The 21,981-nt window shown below is 57.1% G+C and overlaps 1 protein-coding gene and 1 long non-coding RNA gene across 2 annotated transcripts; one reads left to right on the forward strand and one right to left on the reverse strand.

Annotated features, from left to right (window-relative positions):
* Nucleotides 1-758: 758 nt before the first annotated feature.
* Nucleotides 759-2,162, forward strand: LOC310881149. The gene is made up of 2 exons (XR_014572141.1): nt 759-1,263; nt 1,379-2,162. It is a non-coding gene; the product is annotated as an uncharacterized lncRNA (long non-coding RNA).
* Nucleotides 2,163-6,765: 4,603 nt separating this feature from the next.
* On the reverse strand, nt 6,766-21,911 carry CNGA2 (cyclic nucleotide gated channel subunit alpha 2). Its single transcript, XM_083796770.1, has 6 exons — nt 20,319-21,911; nt 19,456-19,923; nt 18,745-18,915; nt 16,307-16,414; nt 15,772-15,878; nt 6,766-15,084 (listed from the first exon to the last, which is right to left on the reverse strand). Exons 3-6 carry the CDS (start codon nt 18,804-18,806, stop codon nt 13,697-13,699), a joined length of 1,665 nt encoding a protein of 554 aa, XP_083652896.1. The 5' UTR covers nt 18,807-18,915; nt 19,456-19,923; nt 20,319-21,911; the 3' UTR covers nt 6,766-13,696.
* Between the last annotated feature and the right edge of the window lie 70 nt (nt 21,912-21,981).

Below are 21,981 nucleotides of genomic sequence, written 5' to 3' on the forward strand. Positions count from 1 at the left end.
TAGAACATAAGGTCTGATTTTATGTGATATTTTTTTTTCCTTTCTTTCTTTTTCCAGTTTGTAGCTCTTGTACCATAGAAATGCGTCTTGCATGATAACTATATACAGGAAGAACCCCCACAGCATAAGAAGTCCAATCAATAGCACCGGGCAGCCGGAGCCAAAAACATGACAGAAACGAGCTGGGAATTGGAAGAAAGTAACAGATACCATTCAAACCCCCAGGGAGCGATGAAGGGCCAAAGCGTGCCCTGCCTGGCTGAGCAGCCCCGGCGTGATGGGACTCATGAGATCGGTGCCTGGGAGAGGAGAACTCGCGGCCACCGGGCTCTGTGTTGTGGGGGAGCAGCAGGGGGAATGGCCCGGGCACTGCTCTTGCTCCTGCAGAGTTTGTGCTGTCATCGGAGAAACGAGAGGGAGGGAGCTGCCAGGTGATGGAGGGCGAGAGCAGAAACTGCTCCTGGAAACGGGGGCAATCTCTGGGGACGGGGGTGGTGGGAGCCAGGGAGCAGAGGAGGCCCCCGCCGCCGCAGACAGAGCCCGCGTGCTGTGTGGGTGGTGGCAGCAGCCCGCCCCAAAGAGGATATGGGAAGGATTTATGAGCACAGCTATAATGAAAGCCGGTTATCCGTGACCATCTTAAATCTTGTCAGGGGGAGGATGAGAGGGGCCATCTCCGGTGTGCAGACGGGAAGATTTAACGCTGTTGTTCTGCAGCATGGGCACAGAACGAGCCCCCCGCACAGGCGGTTGCTCGCGCTCCCGGAGCTGCTCGGGGCCGAGCAGTGGGTGCTGAGCTCCAGCTGAGCTCCCACAGCCCTCACTAACTGTGGCATCGCCAGCCCGCTGTGCCGCTGCTCGTCCCGGCCCCGGGAAGGAGGAAAGCTCCTGTCCCTTCCCTGCCCCACAGCCAGCTCCATGGGGCTGCAGAGGGCCAGATCCCAAGAAAGTCCCCTCCTCGCCAGCACAAGGAGCACGAAGCAGCTGCCCCCTCGGCATCACACACGCACCGGGAGCAAGGCCAGCACCGGGGTGCACCCACCCCACACGGACCATCCCCGCTGCCCCAGCCCAGTCCTTGCAGCCCCACCAGCTCCAGCCAGGGGTTGGTGTTTCAGCTGGGGACACCGGGGCACAAGGGGACAGGGGAAGAGAAGCACGGCCAGCGCAGCCCCCATGTGCCCAGCATCCGGCACAGGAGCTGCCCGCGTCCCCCTCCGCCTAGCAGCCGAGCCGCGCTCTCCCTGCAGGGAAGGAAATCAGGTAAGCCATGTCTATGAGCACATATGGAGGGGCTGGGACGCTGCCCAAGCTTCAGCTCAAAAAAAAAGTGCACATCTTATGGTATAAATATTTTGGTTTGCCTCCTCCTCTCCAGCCCACAAGCTCCAGCACAGAAACCACAACAGCAGCCCTCAGCGCAGCCGTCTTGGCACTCGCTTCCCTCCGATCCCCACAGCCACCACCGTTTGCCGCGACAAAAGCCTGTGCGGTCCCACCTGGATGTGTGATATCACCCCAGCCCTGTGCGTGACCCCCAGCTGCCTGCACAGACCCACGCGCCTGCAGAGAGATGCTCCCGGCAGCGTGGGTGGATGGGGGGCACCTTCTGGCCCCAGGAAGGTGCCGCTTGCCCTAAGGACCATGGCAATTTTCGGAACTAGGGCCAAGGAGAAAGCAGGCTGCCTTGCAGCTCGTGGAGCTGTTTGGCTCTTCTCATTCCCTCCCCAGCAGAAAAGAGCCAGGCCCACTCCCTTTCCTGTTAAGAGGCTAAAAACTAGCGCTTGCTCTGCAATGAACCAGCCGTGCTCTGCCGTGGCAGGTGCAGCACCCACGCTGCGCTGCGCGAGCGGTGCAGGGAGGACGGGAGCTGCCTTCGCTAACAATCAGAGCGGCTGCGGCTGCGTCCTGCCATGGCTGAGTGTGACGAGGCACGGGATGCCACCCCCCAGCGATTGCTCCTCCGTGGCAGCCACAAAAGTTTCCCTAAAGGCTCAGGGAGGTGGGACAGGAATTTGGTGGTTTGGGAATATATTAATTTGATTCCGATGGGAAGGAGAGGACTTCCCGCAGGGGTTTTCTCCACTGATTCCTCGTGGAAAAAGAGAAAGAGAAGGACCATGTCTAATGAAAAATATATATATTAAAAGCAATTTTTCACCAGCTTAATGGTTCTTTATTCTTGAGCCAGCTGAGGACTGAGGTGGGCTTTGCTGTGAATGCGCCCAGGCGGCGCCTCCCTCTGTGTACACCCCAAAGCCACACACCCAGTGCAAAACCCGAGCTGGAGCCCTGCACTTACCTGGGCAAACATTTGTTTTGTGCTCTAATAGCAAGGCAGATGCGCTATTCCCCTGTGTAAACATCCACTCTCCAGACATAAGCACTTCCGAGCTGTGCAACACTCCTCTGTTCAAACAGCCACTTTCTAGGTGAAATCTGCTGCATTCTCCTGTGTCAACAGAGCCTGCGTGGGGCTGTCCCAGTCTCCTCTAGCCCACCTGTTTTCTTGGATGGGAACACCCCAAGGGCGGCTGTTTATCCATGCAAACACATCCTCTGTACGGGCATCCTGTAGGGTGCCCTGCTCCTTGCACCCTCTCAGCATATGGGGCTGCGAAAACAGTAGGGAGGTGAGCAGCACGGATATAAAAGAAAAAAAAATGGTTAAAATACATACTGGGTAGATATTTTTTACGTATGCAACAGATTGCAGAGGTGGCATCGTACAAGGTCCCAGCTGCTGTTGTTTTGCCCTGGAAAACTTTTCGATCATGGCTTTTGCCCCAGTTTAAGGTCTATGTCAGGGCCTGGGATGTGCAGCGGTGTGTGGGGCAGTCGTTCAGCCTACCCCGGGTGCTCGTTTGGACTGCTGAGATGTTCTGTGGCTGCCTGCAAGGGGCTGGGGCAGGATTCGTGTTCCTGTGGAGATGTAAATGCACAGAATATTGAATGAGTCCCCATAAAGGTTCAGCACTGGGAAGGAGAAGGCTCCTACACTTGCCATAGCACCTAACCCACCCATGCCACAGGATGGGGCCACTGCTCTGCCTCCACATGTAGGGAAACCGAGGCAGGAAAGGTGACATGAGCTGCCCAAGGTCACTCTCGCTGCGGTGGCTCAGCCAGAGGGCTGCCCGCTTTGAGGAGGGTAACAAGGAGCAGAGAAGGGCTGCCTGGGGGCCAGGGAATGGAGGGCACACGGTATGGAAGGAGTACAGAACAGAGCTCGCTTAGCCTGGATGAAGCAAACTGGCAGTGATGTGATTTTTTTTTTCTCTATAAATACATCTGGAGGGTAAACATCAGGGAGGGGGAAAAAAGCTATTTAAGCTGAAGGACAACAGTGGTGCAAGAAAACATCCATATTAATGTTTAAAGGAGCAAAAGAGCAGGTTATGGAGAGAAGGAAGGGAGGGGGACACGGCCTGAGGTAAGGGCAGAGGAGATGCAGGCTGTGCCTGCCGCATCCTGCCTGAGGGGGATGCCACCGAGCTGGGGCCCACACGATCCCCACGGGCCAAGGTTACATGGCGAGGCAAAGGTAGACAGTCTTCGGCACCAGGTGGGCAGAAGGAGGGGGTGGCTGCTGTCCTGCTCCCCAGGAGAGTGTCTGGTCCCTCCTGCCCTCATCCCCCCAGGCTTCCCAGGTGCACTGGCAGGCTCTGCGGAGAGCCAGGAGACCCCGGGGTCGTGCAGGGACCCCACGGTTTCACCCACCGGCACGGCAGCCCCAGCAGATCCCTCGCGCCCCGCTGCCTGCTTGGCTTAGAGCACGGGGCCGGGCATTGCTTCCTCACCCCGCTCCCAGGAGCAAGCGAGGATTTCCATAACTGTCAAAAACAAGCCTTTGTTATTAGCCCTGTGAATTATTTATCCTATCATAATTAATGCAGGACCGTTAGCGACCGTGGCAAAGCTCCTCGGCTCGCCTGCCTGCAAACACCGCTCCACTTCTGCTTACCATTTCAGCATTAAATATGCATCAGGACTGATAAACGGCTCCGGATCGCCGTGAGCCCGCTGGACGAAGTGCCCTGAGCACCGACACCTCCCTGGGGAAGGGCCACGCCGGGGGCATTTCCAGGCAGGGCAGGCTCACCCCCTCCATGCCCTCACCCCAGACGGAGACACCCTCCAGCCCCACTGGGCTGCCCCGGGTGCATGGAGAGAGAGCTGGAGTTCAGCTCCCTTCAGTCGTTTCATGGGGTTTAAACAAATGCCCGGAGAGAAGGAGGGAGATGGGGAGCGTATCACCTAATTAACGAGAGGAAATGAATAGCTGCTCTGGAGCTGCTGAGCTCTTTCGCTCCTCTGCCAGACCAGCCCTTAGGAAAAGAAATGAAGCAATGCCAGAGCATGAGGCTGCCTCAGACTCGGATGTTGCCTTTAGGTAGAGAGCCATGCTCAGAAATATCTGGGGAGCAGGGTCCCACGCAGACAGGTATTATAGGATCCCTCCAGGACTCCCTGCCAAGCTCACCGGCCATTAGATTGGTGACAAATAACCAAATCCAGCCAATTCCAGGCTTAGTGTAACAAATGAACCTGCCAGAGATGGGCACCCGGGAGCCCTTACTGCCCACCCACCAAACTCCCCTCCCGCGAGCATCCCTCTGTCCTGCTGTGTCCCGCGGGACCCCCACGACCCGAGTGCCCCGTGCTGCTCCTTCTCTGCCTTCCTTCTGTCCCTGCTGGCTGTTTTGCAGCCCAGCTCCACGAGATCCCTCCGAGCAGCTTTTCGGGTGCACTCAGGACCATGGCAGCATCCCAGCGTGGAAAAGATCATTTCGGCAGGTGCGACGGGCTGGCGCTGAGATGGAGGTCTGAAAGGGGGGCTGCTGGAGCTGCTCACGTCCTGCCGCTCCAGGGGGTTAAAACAGGGAGAGAAAATAGGAAGCATTAGCCCTGTATTGTGTGGGCTAGTCCTAGCCCGGCAGTGAAGTGCACTTAGAGTGACCCTTCTCAAAGCCTCGGCTCTCTCGTTCGATATTTCTCTGATTCGAGGATCTTTCCGGCTGCAACATCTATTTCTCTGTCAACAGCCCTCGGTGCATCTCGCTTGCTATCTTTAGTCTCGGTTTATCGATCCCTCATTCCTATCTATCCATCTATTTCTTTTGTGCTTATTTCTGCCTGCCACTCCATTTACCGCAGTACACCTGTGCTGTTTTACAACGGGCAGCTCACGTCGGCTGCCGGGCAGGGGCTGGGAGCTGAGCATCCCGCTGGATGCTCAGCTTTTTGCGGAGAAGAAACCCCCTCGGCAGACACCGCCGCATCCCCCCGACTGTGCCCGGGCAGGGGATAAGCACAGCTCAGGCAGCAGCAGCGACGTCGGACCCTCCGCCCTGCTGTGGCACGCCTTATCGGAGGAGATTAGTCAGAGCCTTGATCCTAATGCCGTCTCCGAATCCGAAAGGCAAGCCATACCCTTGCAGATAAGGGCATCCTTGACAGCAGCAGCAGCTCTCAGCGCTGCCTGGATCGGGGCATAGCAGGGCACAGCAGGCAGCAGGGAAAGGTGGATGAAAGGGGAGAAGAAGGGCTGAGAGAAGGGGGAGGATGGAGGTGTGCCCGCTGAGCTGCTCTTGTTTTATTTTCACCTTTCATACCTGGAAAGGTGAACTGGGAAAAAGGGAGGCCAAGAGCAAAGCCCTGTCGCTTACCCCGGCTCGTTAAATTATTACCATTAATGCAGGCTGTGGTCCACGAGTGGAACGGGGGGAAGGAGAAGGGTTTCATGAAGACTCATGCCTCCAACAAAAGCTGTCCCCACGTTGTAGCCCCAGCACCTCCGAGCACCGAGGGAGCAGCCCTGCCATGCAGGGCCCCGGCGTGTGCCAACATCCCCACAGACTGTGGTTTTGGGGGCTTCTAGAGCTGACCGAGTTGTTTTACGTTCTGCCGTGGTCCTACAGGGACCTTGCCTGGTTTATGACCGCCAAAGTCCAGGGCTTTAGGGGCAGGACAACTTAGGGACCCAAACACTCACCCACACTCCAGAGAGAAGAGCAGCAGAGAAAGGGGGAGCGGGGCAGTAATTCAGCCTTAATTAGCCTCATCAAATATTTATCTGGTAATTTCCCTGAATTTACAGAGAAAATTAACATCAATACGACTCATTGACTCTTCGAAGATCCCACAGCACAAAGCCCATCCCCTCCAAAAAGGGAGACCAGGCCGAGCATGGAGAACTTGGGCAACGGGAGGTCCAAGGCATTGGGATTTGCTCCAGCAAAGCCTCCAGAGATGCTGGGCTCATGCAGCAGGTGGGGTTCCCCTCCCCTGCACCCCAGGTTTTTGGGGACGTGGAGCTGGGAGGGCACGGTGGCACGAGCAGAAACCAACACCCAATGTCCCTCTCTGGAGCAAGAGGAAAGCTCAGCGGGCCGATGCACCGCAGCACAGCAGCTTGCGTAGCTCACTGGAGCTCTTGAAGGTCCCGGCCAGAGCTGGGTTTGGAGGCTGTGGCTGAGAGAAAAGGGTTTGCAACCCAGCACTGCTGGGAGGGCTGGGAAATGCCACCCCTGGGTTTTACAGCTCGGGTTCAGAGCAATTTGGGATGATCACATTCCCAAATGCCACGTAGAACTTCCTCTCAAAAACTCAGGATGCCAGATCCACCCAAGGTTTTACCAGGAAAAGGCTGAAAAAAAAGATTGGGGAAGGGAAAAGGAATAAAAGCCAAGCGCATTGTGCAAACGGGTCCCTAAGCCTGAGCTCTCACAGAAAGCGCTTGCTTTGCCCTTCGTGTCTGACAGAAAGCAATCAAGCCAAGGCCAGCTCGCAGGGAACCTTTGCCATTGCTTTGCAGTAGAGAGATTTCCATAAACTGCTGGTTGGTTTGTTTTTTGGTGGGTTTTTTTTTTTTTACTCGCCCATGAGACATTTTCCCTCAATTTGTCTTTCACAAAAGGTCACTTTTAAAGACAGCAGCCCACTGGCGCCCATCACTCAGAGGCTCTGACAGGCCAAAGGAACTGTCAGACCACATTTTGCCTCCCAGCTACAGTCAAGGTTTTGCATTCAATGTTTTTTTTTTTATTATTCTCCTAATGGAGTTTCCCCTCCAAGGCCGCTGCAGTATTGGAAACCCAAGAGCATCAGCACCAGGCAGGACTTCACACGGGAGAAGCCTTACAATTAAATTTGTTCCCAGGGAGAAGCTACAGCAGCAGTGGGAAATCTCAAAGCAGGCATTCTCCAGGTAGCAGGACACAGGTGCTCAGGAGAGCATCCGGACAGTGGCGAGGTTTGCAGGGACCACATGGGGCTGAATAGGAAGAAGATTTGTGGTGTCCCACGTGTAGGCAGGGGAGAGATTTGGGAAACAGCTGGACTCTGGAAGCCTTTTCTGGAGGAGGGAAGGTCTCCGTGTCCCTGCTGGCTGGGGACAAGGTCTCCATGTCCCTGTTATGTGTCACCTTATGTGCAGGGTCCTCCATCCTCCAGCACCGCAGACAAACTCCTCAAGAACTTGTTCTGCTCCTGCCAGCACCTTCTGGAGGACGGCACCAGAGCAGGGACCACAACTGATGCGGCCCAGACCCAACCACGCACGTGGCGCGTTAGCTGCAAGCTCGTTACCATCATTAAGAGCAACCACTGAGGCTTCCCTGCCAGTGAGGGAGCTGCGAGGTGGGCACGAGCAGACACCCACCCAGCCTCATGAGCCCACCGAGGGCAGCTGCTGACAGCCCCCTGCGGAGGGGAGCACGGGGCACTCGGGGCTCCCGGGGTCACAGAGCCAGTGAGGAGAGGCTGCCGTGTCAGCTCGGGTTGGTGCCTGCCCCCTGATTTCCCTTGGCCTCAGCAGGAGGAGGGCAGGCACAGCCCCCCGGCCCCACCAGCCCTCACCCCACAGCACAGCGCTGGGCAGGAGGGTGGCACGGGGACACGGGGACACATGGGTGGCACGGGGACACCTGCCTGGGACAGCCATCAGCCAGCGAGCAGGGAGCAGGGAGGAGGGAGAAGGGATATTGCTGCAAGGCAGGGTAAGAGGATAGCGATCACCAGAGCCGTGCTCCAGGTGTCTGAGCCACGTCCCTAATGCAGCCCAGATCAGGGGCGGCAGAGGGAGGCTTTAAAAGTCTGCTAGGGATGAGCCTGCCCACAGAAAAGCGCCTCTGTCCCCATGCGGACAGCAGCAGTGTCACTGGTTCAGATCAGCTCCTGCGAGCATTACACCACGCTGAGCCCCTGGAGCAGCAGGGCCCTTTGGTCCCGTACACAGCGATCAGCAGGATCCCTTTTTGGGGTGGAGGATTGGTCCCGTACACAGCAATCAGCAGGATCCCTTTTTGGGGTGGAGAACATCCCCCGTGGCTGCTGGGGCTTCCCACCTGCAGACACCATGGCTCCAGCCGCAGCATTATCCCAGCTATGAGCAGGAATTGAAGGATGCTGCGGGGCCAGAAGCGGGCTCCCCCAGCTCCTCTGCCGTCCCCCAGCCCTTCCTGCCACCCCCAGCCCCTGTCCCCAGACCTTGGCAGCCCCCTGCCCGCCCTGGGGCTAGCAGCAGCGCCTGCCTGCAGCCCGCCCCGGGGAACCGTTCACCACAACATGCTGGCTTTTAATTTGCTTACCCAAGCAATAAAGCGGAAATGAGGAATGGCAGCTAATTAAAAGTATCGATTCATGTGGCATTCAAAGCTACCCGAGAGGGCCAGGAGGGATGAGGAGCCCGCGAGCAGAAGAGGGGGCAAGAGGGCTGCAGTGCCCCGCAGGCTGCCCCCTTGCTCCCTGTGACTGTTTGCCGTGGGGAACACTCTTGTCCTCCAGCAGTCCTGCTCTGTGAGGCAATTCTCCAAAACACCGGGTCTTTTCTTCACCAGAGAAGCCCCCAGGATTGCCGTTACATCAGCTCCGCACCAACACTCACCAAGCTCAGCGTGCCCTGTGTGTTTACAAGGTTAGCTAACGAAAGGCGGGCAAAAATCCTGAAATGGGGGAAAGGCAGAGCTGGGCAGCGGCACGGCTCGCTCAGGGGTTACCGTGTGCAGTCCTCTCTGACCTTCACGTCTGCAAATTCAGCCAAAGGCACCGGTACGGAGACTGGGGAGAAGCCACTGGGAGGACGAGGAGGTGCCTGGGGGCGGCAGGCCCGGACAGGGGTCGGTCCGGCAGGTTCGTTAGGAGGGGAAGGTGGGGGCTGAGGCTGCCCGTGTGTGGAGAGCAGGGTGCCCACTGGGTCCTCGCTTCTCAACGGATTTTGTGTCTTAATTACAAGACAGGCGGAGTGCCTTGACAGCTCTCTGCCAGTGACAGCTATGAACGGACTCGGAAACACCTGCAGTCACCCATGAGGTGAGAAACAGCCGCGCTCTTGCTCCTCGTTACCCGTGCCAGCACCTCCCCACCCCTCCGTCCTGTGCAGCTACCAACAGCTGGCCTCGCACGGTGGGAGAAGGGCCAGCAACCAGGACTGGAAGCTCCCAGCCCCTTGAATCCCACGCACCGGGCGGATGCCTCCACGGCCAAGCTCACAGAGCAGGGCACCCAAGTGCAGCACCACCACCCGAGGGCTCAGGAGGGTGATCCTGCAGGCAAGGACTTCTCCTTGGATGTGCTCTAACAGCTCCCCTGGGAAGTGCTGGAGTTCCCCCAGAACTTCCTACCCGGGGAACCTCCTTTTCCCCAGCCGGCAGCATGCGGTGGGCCGAGGGGAGGAGTGTGTCGGGGAGGCACCCCGGGGCTTCCCCTCCGCTTGGGTGCCTTCACCTCCTGCTCACCCTGAGCTGCTGTCATGGCAACACAGACTCCGATTCGGGGAGGAACGGGTACTTCTGCTTGTTTAACCGAGGAGGCGGCAGCACCCCGGTGTTTGAGCAGGGGAGGAGCAGGGGAGGAAGCACGACAGAGCTGCGGTGGTCAGCCCCTTCATCCCTGCTCCTCTCCGCTAGGCAACATGACCAGGGGAATCATGATGCTGTGCCCACCTCACGCTGAGACCCTGCACGAAGGCACGGGTGATGGAGGGCTTGAGCTCCACAGGACAAAACTGGAGCTGAGCACCCTCCAGTCTGTGCGGCACGCTGGGCGCTCAGCACCAGCCTTCCCCTCCAAAGGGCAGCCCCATCCTCAGTGAATCAAGACTCACCAAAACATCTCAGGAAGTTTTGTCTCTTTTAAAAGCCTGCAGACACCCACCAGGGGCTGCAAACGCCGCACCCATTGCCCAGCACCACCAGAGACCCTTGGGCTGAGCTCACAGCTTCAGGAGGCTCCGGTTCAGCTGAGCCCCTAGCAGACACAGCTCTTCACGAGCAGCTTGAGAAAGGCAAAAAGCAGGTGGACAGGAGGCAGGAGTCATCCCTGTTTTGTCCTGCCAAGATGGCTCCATTTCCCTCAGCTCTGAAATGTGTACTCACATTTCCCGGAGGCCCACGAGAGAGCCTTTTCTGGGTATCATCCAGCGATGATTGCTTTCCTAGAAATGGTGCTCAGAGAGGAGGAGGGAAGCCCAGTACCACATGGAGCATTTACGGTTGATTCGCCCAAAAATCCCAGTCCTTTTCCTGCCTCTCTGGTAGAGGCAGGCTAGGGCTGAAGATACACCCTCCTTTGGGAGCAGGTTTGCAGAAAACTGCAGCAGAAGGCAGGGGGCTCCCCTGGCCCGATGGCACTGGAAGGGGCAGCTGCCTGGCGAGGCACCCCCACTTCCCCTCAGTCTGCCTTCTCTGGAGGCAAAACTGCAAAATTTGCTCCGTATTTGATGTCTCCCACCCACAGCACACAGCTGAGAAAGCTTCCATTGTACAGGGGGTTATTTTTTGCAATGAGAGAGATCTAGAAAAAAATATATATTGATAACATAAAGCCAAAGCAGCTTAATGCACCATGGTGCAGGAGGCAAACCTCTGCAGGGAGCAGACCCTTGCACCCTCAGCTTGTCCCTCCAGGTGCCAGCCCGCAGGAGCAGCCTTTGGCAGCTTCTCTTCCCCATCTCCCGGAGAGCCTTACGCAGCGGAGGCTCGTACTGAAGCCACCTGTAAAATGGGCAGCCCCAGAGCTGCACCTGCCGTGCCCCCTGTCCACTGTGCTGGGAATTCAGGCAGCCCAGAAGCGCAGCTGTGCCGTTGTGTGCTTCTCGCCAGCATCTGCCTGTCCTGCTCACTGGAAAAATCATGGAGCTGCTGCTAATTTCATTAGCAGGCCCATCAAGCGGTTCATCAATCTATGATTCCCTGGCTTGCCGCCACGGGGAAAACAAGCGGGCTCTGCTCGGCATTTGCAAAGCCGTCCTCTGGGGTAATTGGTCTGGAGGCTTCGAGTTTCCCGAGTGGATTATTATCTCGGATTAAACCTGGGGAAGGAAGAGGTTTTTTGCCCTTTATTTATTTTTTTCTCTCCCCTCCCACCCCCCCCCCAAGAAGAAGCCGGGATATCCCCCGAGCTGCCAGCAGCTCCCCAAGCAGGGGGGCAGGAGCTGGGCACCCCCCGACAAACCCTCCTCCCCTGCAGCTGAGGAGCAAAACCCCGAGTTTCTGAGCCCGCAGGCGGTGGCAGGGCAATGCCTGGCAGCTGCTGCCGCCGGGCTCGGCCGGTTCCGCGGCTCACAGCTCCCTCTCCCGGCCCCGGGCCGGCATCCCCAGGCTGCAGCCCGCGGCCAGCCCGGCGGCGCCGGGACGCGGCACCGGGAGCAGCCGGGAGCCCGGGCTCGAGAGAGGAAAAAGAGCAGGAGCCCGGTTCGCCTCCACCCCGCCCCGCCTGGGTACCAACTAAACGGAAAAGCCTAACGTTTCGGGGACGGGCAGCAAAGGGGGTTTGATCTCGCTCCGCCTTCTGATGTCGGTAATTTAACCTTCCCTCGCCCAGCGACCCCAAAAGCAAGGACGTTTCATTTTAAACAGAAAATCCTCATCCATAACGAAGAAGGGCAGTCTCATTTTGAGGGAAAACAAAGGCCAAAGCAAACACTCTTGGTTTTCCACCATGAGCCTTTCCTGGGTTGATATACTCCCACACCACCCCATTGTTTTAGCCAAACTATGGGCTGAGTTTGGCCCAGAGCACAAATTTCCCCCAGATTCCCTTCTCCATCGAACTTCCTCCTCCTTGTAAACCAGCCCACCCCACGGACCCGGTGGGCAGGAGCAGGAGGTCCCAGAGGTGTGCATGCAGTCACGGTGAGCTGCGTGGCAGAAGCAAGCAGGGAGGTTGCATCCCCTGGTCCCAGCACCTGCACGGCACCCCTTAGGCGTGGGCATGGGTAGCATTAGTGCTAAGGATGCTGTGCAAGGGAGCTTGCAGGGATTCGGTGGCCCTTCCTGCACTGCACTCTTGCCAACAAGTTGCTTGCACCACGGAGCCCGCGGGGCTTTGCCTGGCAGAGCTTTGCCAGTGGCTGTGCTGGTGCCAGATTTTGCCCTTACAGGCATGTCCCCATGACTCTGCCGTTCACATCTCCTGCAACTGGCCTGCAAGGCCCCAAAACTCCCACCGAGTTCAAGAAAACCTCCTGCCTAAGAAAATAAATGTGTTCTGCGCTCTTTCCGAGCTACCAATGGTAAAGCAAATACGGGCACAGCTGGGTCCCATCGCTGCTTTGTTCCTAAAGAACGTGTCCGTTCAGCCAAACCCTTCCTGGCACATCTAGCCGTCATTAGAGAGATGAGAGAGACAGTTACTGTCTTCCTTCTGCACACGGCATGACAGACATTGTCGTTCAGCGAGGAGAGGTCTCTACCTCCGTATTGTACTTGTCATCTGAGTCCTCCACAGCCCAAAAGGAAATCACTCCACCTCTGCAGCAGGAGGGCTCAGGAATGCTGTTCCCCAGGAAAGTGTGGTGCAGGGTACCCAGCTGCTCGTGCTGGGGCAATTTGACAGCTCAGGCACTGAATATAGCAGAAGGGAGAAGAGTGGTGGGCAGGAGAGCAGCTGCCTGCCCTTCCAGCTAGATATCCAGCCTCGGAGTAGGAGGTGGAGGTGACCTATGGAGTCACAGTGACCCAGACAAGCTTCCTCATTTGCAGATATAAGAGGCACAGATTGGGCTTTCTTAGCTAAGTTTGGGTATCCTGCGGGTACGGAGTCACTTAGTGCGGACCAGGTGTCTGCAGACACCCAGTGGAGGCGCTGTATTTACACAAAGTGAGCTATAAAAGCCAGACCTAAAATGCCTTTGTAAATATTTGGCCTGTGATTTGGTCTCTCTCGGTGGGGTGTTTTGTTATCTGCAAGGAATGCAGCATCTAGACCGCCTCCCCTGTCCTGGTGCAGATAAGGAGGTGGCACGTGGCAGGTTGTGTGCGCCAAGACTCCGCATCTCCCTGACACACAGGTACAGCCAGGTACCCCTCCAGCAAGGGTCACATCCCACCTCCTGCTAAGGCAAATGATAAGAGGGAATTGAGTCGGGCAGAGACCATCTGCTAAGCGGGGAGGAATCGTTAGCAGTGGCATTGGCCATTCCCCTCTTTGTACTGATCCAAGCCCAAGGTCTCGCACTGAGGTGATGAGAACAGAGACAGGCCTGAGGAGGAGCGAGGACAGACACCTGATTTGGAGCCATCTTCCGAGCTGCCACTGAGGCAGCGGCAGCAGCAGTGCTAAGGACCTGAGGGAAGTCCAGGCAAGGCAGCCAGAGGCGCTGCCGTGTGAAATAACATCTCACACAGGGCAAGACCACCTAGCTGGCCTCTACGCCCCAGCACTGCATGCCACCAGGTGTAGTTTCTTCCGTAGCCTAAGGCAGGCTGTCTGAGCTATCCGAGAAGAAGTCCTCCAGATCCTGCTGCCTCAGCTGGGACTCCAGAACAGTGATGCGTTGCTTGAGCTTCATCTGGGCATCATTGTACTCTGTCAGAAGGCGGCCGAAGCGTGTTTGAAGCGTGTCCAGGTTCAAGGCCAGCCTGTCCAGCTTCTCTTCCACGCTCTTCCCTTCCATGCTTGCCTCTGCAGCTGACTCATCCAGCAGCCCTTCCTTGGTCAGGATCTCCCGGCCCCGCTCCTCCAAGACCTTTTTGGCATCAGGATACTCTGTGACTGCTTCCATCAGGTCTTCCTTTGACAGGCAGAAAAGATCAGAGTAGCCCAAGCTACGGATGTTGGCCGTGCGCCTGTTGCCCATTTTGCTCCCTTTAATGTTGAGGATGCTGATCTCGCCAAAGCAGCCTCCCGCAGTGAGCAAAGCATATTGTGTTGTTCCATCATCCGCCACCACAGCCAGCTTCCCCTCCTTGATGATGTACATCTCTTTCCCAATATCTCCTTTACGGCAAACGTAATCCCCTGGGCTGAACACCTGAGGGCGAAGCTTCAGCACCAGCTCCACCAGTAGACCTGCCTCACAGTCCTGGAAAATCCTCACCTTCTTCAGTGTCTCCAGGTGAACGTTGATGGCAATCTCTGCCCTTAACTTATCAGGAAGATTCTTGAGGACTTCCCGTTCGTCTACCGCCTTCTTGTTTGTCCACAGGTAGTCAAACCACTTGATGACTTTAGTTTCCATGTCTTTGCTCACCTTGCGGAACTGCATGTAGTGTTTTATGGCATCAATTTTTGCCTGGAACTCTGCCCTGGTGGCGTTCATATTGGAAATCATGGATCCCACATTCCCCACAATGGTGGCAAAGATGAGGACACCAATGAGGAAATCAAAGATCACAAAAAGGTATTCTTCATCACGCACAGGGGGCGGGGTTTCTCCAATGGTGGTCAAAGTCAACGTAGACCAGTAGAGACAGTAGACGTACTCCCGGGTGAGATACCCATATTCAGGGTCTGTGACATTGGGATAGACCCAGCTGTCCTCCCCAAAGCCTATGGCCTTGGAGATGGCATAATAAATGCAGGCATTCCAGTGGATGATGACCAGGATGTAAAGAACCAAGTTGCTGATGCGGAAGATGTTGGGGTAGCTGGTTCTGGTCTCTGTCCTGTCAAAGAACTCAAACATGCGGGAGAAGTGCAGCAGCCTGTTGAATCGCAGTTCAGGACGATGCAACCCCACAGCAAAGTAGGCCAGGTCTGTGGGCAGGAGGGAGAGAACATCCAGCTTGAACTGTAAGGTGTGGATGTAGCTATCCCGTAACTTCTTCAGGTCCTTAACCAGGAGGCCCTGTTCCAAGAAGCCTAACAGAGAAGCAAATAATAGAATGATCTTGGCTTATGTTCAACTCTTCTACTGGCTTTGTAAGTGCTTCTGATAAATATTTTAGGATATGCCATGCATCTTTGTGCATGTATACAGTTATCCATACATTACCAGTTGCACCTGATCTACTCTGTTTACAAGCTTTTGCTATCACACAAGCTCCTCATTTGGCAAAAGCCATGTAAAGCTATCACTTAAGGATTTACTCTGTTGCCATGAAGTAATAGGGACACAAAGGTTTCCTTCCTCCGGTCGTGAATTACCGCTGTTCTGGACAGAAAGCACAGCCACCTGCCCCATTCCGAGAACATTAAATTCTACCATTTTTCCATGTAGATAATTCATTAGCTGAACTTGTGCAAAATCGGAGATACAGACCTTCAACTATGCCCGAATACTAATAGTAATGTGGGTAATTTTGTACAATTATTCAAAGGTGAAGTTGAAAGCTAGGATGATTAATCTTTCATTCTGAAACTTACTCCATTTCTCAGATCTCTTAATTAGACTATTTCTCCGGAGACTGCTTCATACAAGCGAGAGCCAAGGTAGACAAAACCCTCCTTCTAACGGAGCTGTAGATTAGGTCCCTCCCTTGCAGCTCACCTCCACCTTTAGGGCACTAAAGCAAAGCAATCGCAGGCCAGGAGGCTCCTGCTGCTTACCTGTGCGCAGGCGGATCACTATGTCCCCTATGTAGATGCAGTCTGAGACGTAGTCCAACACCAGCCAGAGGACAATGTAGGTCTTCTGTAGGTCACTGAAGCAAGCCCTGAAGGAGGACCGTATAATGGGGCGGTGAGACCAGTAAGTCTCTGTTACAGCCGAGTATAGGCTGATTCTGGGGCTGCTAACTCTGCAACAGAGCTTGGCCACTTGCCCCTCTACTCAGAGAAGTTAAAACCATCTTCTCTGAAGAATCTGCCATCCCTTGACCTGCATAAAGCAATGTCTTGAAACCACATCCCAAAAGCTCTGCAAGCAGCTTCACCCCGAGATGACAGTCCTTTCCAGCCAGGCCCAGATGAGGGATGCTCTGCGTTTACATGCTGCAGTCACCGTGAGACTGAAGGTCCCTTTCCTTTAGGCACCCCCAGCTCCCCCCCACCAACACCAGTTGTCTGATTCTTGCTTGAGCCACAACAGCCAGGTGAATAGGAGGATTAGAGGAGACAGGAGCCCTACAACCTCCGAGCTCACCTGGCCACCAGCAAGCACCAGTTATAGAGGACAGGAACGGCGATGACAGCCAGCCAGCGGTAATACCAGTCCCCTGCAGGGTCCACTACAAAGATCTGCCATTTCTTCCTGGAAGCAGAGAGAAGGCAGAGCTGTCAACGTGTGAATAAAGGGTTAAACACAGAAAACAGGTTTGGAAGGAACCATCTGAGTCATCTCCTTCATCCTTTGCACTAGACTGGATCAAAGGTAGCTGCAGCTTGAGTGACAGTCTGTAAGCTAAAACCAAACCCAGGAGTGCTGAGCAAAAACGTCCAGCACTGTTTAAGTTCCTCTATCCCCAAAACAGTGCTTATTAACATACCAGAAGAGAAACTGTAGCATGGCAAGACAAAGCAGGTGGCCTACGTGCACCTCAGAGGCAGAGCCAGACAGGTGTATGAAAGAGGGTGACCAGAAAACTTCTTGTTAGATGGCATCGCCTCTCCCAAACGAGGCATGGATTGGTGCCAGACAGATCTGAGAGAAGAAGATTAATTAGAGCAGGAAGGAAAACATGCTGCAGATCAGCGGGAGCACCAGGAGGGGCTGCCCAAGCCCCAGAGCGGTGGCCGGCGTCAGAGGGCTGCCATCGCCACGCTGCCTGCGTGCAGTCGGTGCTCAGCCCGGGGTCCAGCCTTTGAACTGCTCCCAAGCATTTGATCCTGCTCGTCTTGGGGCTCTGAGATAAGCAGCATGTGCTCCCATGGCCAGATCTCACTGGAGGAGCAGGGAAACAGCAACTCTGCGGCTTGGCTGATAGGCTTGGCTGCTGCCACCTGCCAGGGCAAAACGCCTTCTCCCTTTCCATCCTCCCCTCACTTCCAGCTTTTGAACACGTAAAACTCCCTCCAGCGCTAGGAAGAACAGCCCGCTTGCCAACCCATTCCCCGCGCTCACCTCACTGCTTCCAACAGCTTCAAAAGCAAAACCTCTGCCTTGAGGCCTCCCTCCCCAGCGGCACCCAGGCTGCCCGCAGCGTGGGGACCGGCACTCGGAGCAGAGCCAGCGGCGCTGCTTCACGCTCACCCCGGGCACAGCCACAGACAAGCAGGTGGTTCAACCTTCCCGTTGCAAGTGGGGAGAAAATGGGAGTGTTTTGCTCAGATAAGGGTTGATGTTTTTTGAGACAGGGACACCTTGCTCGCTGGGACGTACAGCACCTGACACCAGGCGGTACTGTTGTAACACCGCACCACAAGCACTAATAACCTCAATAACAGTGTTAGTCAGGTTGGTAACTTCAGCTTTAAATCACCAGTGCTGGAGTCACTGACATTGTGCCGATGCATGCTCTGGCAGCAGGGCTGGGGCTGGAAAACCCCAGACTAGCTCAAGACTAGCCCAGAAAGGGGGATAACCACCCTGAAGGCTCTGCACCCCGTTCTGCAGCCTTGGGGGCTCCCCATGCCATGAACAGCAGCTCCATGCTCAGCGTTACCAGGCCTGGGGCTCTTCTCACCCACTGCTCTGAGGATCTGGGAAAGCAGCAGAAGTTGCTACCGTCTCCCCAGGAGCTCATCCCGGTGAGCCATGGTGTTCTCCTTTCAGACGTTTGTAGGGCACCACTAAACAACACAAACCCCAGTGCGGGGATTTTCATCCTATCCCTTAGATGAAGCCAGGCTGGCAGACCAGTGGCATTTACTGGCCGTAAGGCGACAGCACTTGGCTCTGCTCTTGCTTCCCCCACAGATATATCCTCAGCTCAGGCAACGCAGCTCCTCGTGAGGAGCCCACGGGCAGGGAGCTCCCCTCTGATGGCACACTCAGGGCCTCTCCAATAATTAACAAGCTCCCCTTAACCCCGCAGGGCAGAGCACTTTTTTGTCCACGACTAGTAAAAACCCAGATACAAGGCTCGGATATTTTCCTCCTATAGAAAACAATCATTTCTTGGTGCTTTAATTACCATGTATAATGGTAGGGTCCAGGCTAGTCCATGAGCTTTGCCCTTTAATTAGCCAGCAGAAGAAAAGCCGGGTTATTGCTTTTCACCAGGAGCGTGAGCCGAGGAGATGAAAGGGCTGGATTTGAAAGAGCCTTTTCAGAAAGCTGCCGTCACAGTGTCTGCCCTTGGAGGTGGTGGAAACAGGCAGCAAACGCACTCCCTTCATCTCCCTTCCTCCTGAGATGATGAATGAGGCTGGAAAAGCCCACAGGTTTGTGCTCGCTGGGGTCTCCTGGGGGGTGACCCCACCTTCCTCGGCTTCTCCCCAGCTCCACGTGTGCACAGGCTGCAGGCACACCTTTTTAGGGACCCAGGGCTGGGTTCAAATGCCAGTCCTGGTGCTGAATTGCTCCAAGGTCGGGCAGGGCAGGGGGGACCCTTCCCACGGCTGCTGCCCTACCTGCCCCCATTTACCATCACTGCTGGGAGACCCCGAGCACCATGCATGGTCACAGGGAAGGGAGCCTACTTTTTGCTTTTCTCTTCGGTCTCCTCATCCTCTGGATCGCTGCTGGCGTCTGCAGCCACCATCTGGAGCTCCGGGCCCTGGAAGCGCTCGAGGAAGGGGTCAGGCCTCTGCTGCTCCTCGTGCAAGCTCTTGCTGGCCCAGTCCCTCAGCACCAGCACCAGCCGGACTATCCTGGACAGGGGGAGAGGCAGAATCAGGAGGTGTCCATGGAGCAAGGAGAAAGCAAAAGCCTGTGAGCAAGGAACGGGGCTACAGCTGAGCAGGCCTTACGTGCCTAAACACCATCTTTCTGCGCCTTGCAGTGATGGTGTGGGCCCAAGAATATAGGAATATAGCAAGGCAGCCCAGGTCCCACCCTGGCAGAGTCCCACAGCTTCTCCCTGAATCCTGCCACCACTCCCGTGGGGACACAAGGAATGTGTGGGTGACAGGGGCAGAGCCGGGCTGCCGGTGAGGGAAAGGAGCCCCCAGACATGGTCCTCTCCATGGGCACTGTGGCATGCAGCTGCACTTCACAGATGGTCCTTGCAACCCTAAGTCCTACGCAGCAGGAGGGGATCCCGACCCCACACACCCCCAGTGGGTCGAAGCCAGACACAAAGGGCTCAGGCTCAGCCAAGAGCCCATGCAGCAGCTCTCCAGCTTCCTCCCCGCGTTGCACAGGACCCGTCCCCGCACCCAGGCACCCAGCCCAGCTGCACACACAGGTACCTGGCCAGAGCTCGCCTGCCTTGGAAAGCGGGGGCAGCCGGCTGCTCCCCCCCTGCCGCGGGAGCCCCTCTCTGCAGCTCCGAGGAGGCCTCATCCTGGGTGGAGCAGGTCCTGCAGCGGGGAGAAGGGGGGGGTCACGGCCACACTGCACGTCCCACTGCCTGCCCACGGCCACGCAGGATGAACCAGAGGACACAGGCAGCCGAGGTTCGCCATCGCAGCCTTGCCCGTGCCCCCAGACCCACGCCAGGTCTCGGCACACCCCGAGCCGGCCCTGCCCCGCCAGTGCCACCCTGCTGCGACCATCCTGACCTGCCGGTGCTGAGCTCTGTCCCCTCCTCGTCGGGCCCTGCTGCGGCTGGGGCGGGCGGGCAGGGGCTGAGGGCGGCCGGGGAGCGCTGCAGGCCGTTACTCTTGGCCGTCATCCTCCCCGCGAGGAGACCACGGGCACACGCCTGCGCCGGGGACCTGGAAGAGCAGAGAGCAGCCAGGAGTGCAGGGAACACCGGCCTGAGGTCCCAGCTCTGCCCGTGGCCCCCTGAAAGGTGCTGTCCCCAGCACCAGGGATACTCGGCCATCGCCAGGGCAATGGCACCCACAGCGAGCCCTGCCACGGGCCTGCAGCTCTCCCGCAGCGCTGCTCCCACTGTCTGCCCCATGGCGAGGGCGCGGGGGTGAGCAGGGGGTAAGGGCCAGGCCAGCCCCGTGGGGAGATGTCAGGCAGCAGCACGAGGCAGGCGGTGCGTGTACAAGGCCATATGCGCCTGAACAGCAGCCTTTCTTCTGTCCAGTGCCCACCCCTGCACTGGAAATTAAGGTTTGCTCTTTAAAAAAAAAAATATATAACAACAACAATAAAGCACCTTGCTGAGGTTCCTGCTGGCGAGTGCTACTGTCTGGTTTCAGAGAGCGTCAGAGAAACTCGACGTTTACACGCAGAGGCTGCCATGGAGCTGTGAAGTCTGGGAGCTGATTTCCCTACGAAGTGCGAGATGCCCTGCGGGGCTTGTCTGGCCCCAGCATCACACGCACCCCTCGCACCCGCCGCCTGACGCCCGCTCAGTGCACAGACATGCACATATGGGAAAGTCCCAGCCCTGCCTTGGGGAGGAAGAGGATAACCCCCCCCCCCCGGGGGCACAGCTAGCCCTCCGTGCCCCGCAGCAGGGGTGAGGCAGGCTCCTGGGGGCAGCACGCTGCTGCTCCCGCATGGCGTGCCCGCGGGCGATGCTCTGCGTGGGTGCAGGCAATGCCTTGCACGCCCCAGCCCACGTCCCCGCTGCGCTCACACAGCCACACACACACACACAGCACGCTGCTGGCAGCCCGCACGCACAGAGCTGCCTGCAGCCCAAGCCACCTCCCCGGGGGGGCAGAGCCACCACCAAGACCCCACCGCCATCCACTTACGAGCCTGGCGTCCTCTGAGGCTTCGCTGCCACCTCGCGTGGACTAGCGGGGCTGGACAGGGAGCATCCTCCCCCAGGGGCCTCCCGGGCTGTCCCCAGTGCCACCCGTGCTCCTGCCCTTCTCCCCGGCCCAAGCAAGGGACCCGGCAGGAGAGTCCCCGCGGTGCCCAGGGAAGGTGACAGCAGGTGCGCGTCTCCTCGCTACGGCACGCACCCGGCCCCTGAGCTCCCTCGACGCCCTGAGCAGCTCGCTGCACGTCAGAGGAGTTGGTTGCAGCGGCTGCGAGCCCAGGGATGAAAGGGGAGGAGGGACACGCTGCTCAGGGCTGCTCCGCTTCCCTGCGTGTCCCCTTCTCCCCCGCCACCCCTCCTTCCCTCCATCCCGCTACCTCTTGTGCTCAGGGAGCAGGGGTCGCGTTTGCTGCTCAGGAGTCCTGGAGGAGAGAGCTGCAGAGTTTGATAATGACCATGAAGCGCGCCTTTCACTTGTCTCTGCTCTCTTATGTTGTTCACAAAGCCATTCTGATAACCAGGCAGCAGAACATTTGCATCCCCGAAGCCATAAAGAAGGAGTTAATTTTTACCCTCTTCCACTTGCATCCTGCCATAGGCACGGGACTTGTGCACCCCAAGCAGGGCTGATCTGAAAGCACCAGCAGCCAGAGTCCCTTCACTACCAAAAGTTTACCTTTACTTTCTTCAAAGCCCTAATTTCCACACACAGGGAAAAAAAAAAAAAGACACTTTGCTTCTGCCCCTTTGGCGCACGCCACGCACCTCCCTTGAGCGCTGCATCGCACAAGACGCTTCTTTTCGTACGCACATTGTTGCGGCAGCCACCCTAGGGGACACCCAGCCCTGCCACACGTGCCCACCCTGGAGGGAGAGGAAATAAATAAAAGCATCGCCCCCAGGGCAGGGCTGCAGGTGGGCAGCAGGGAGCTGCTTTGCAGCTCCAGATCCCCAGCTCGTCCTCCTCCCAGCCCCAAAACTGCTGTCCCCGGGCTGCCCAGCTGGCGAGGTCTGATTAAAGAAGCTCGCGTGGCTCAGCCAGCCGGCACCAGGTCAGAGTCCTGCTGGCAAGGGAACGAACCTCACCCATCCCCACCCATCCCGA

This window comes from Anser anser (genome assembly GCF_964211835.1).
Source record: "Anser anser genome assembly, chromosome: 13".
Classification (NCBI taxonomy): Eukaryota; Metazoa; Chordata; class Aves; order Anseriformes; family Anatidae; genus Anser; species Anser anser.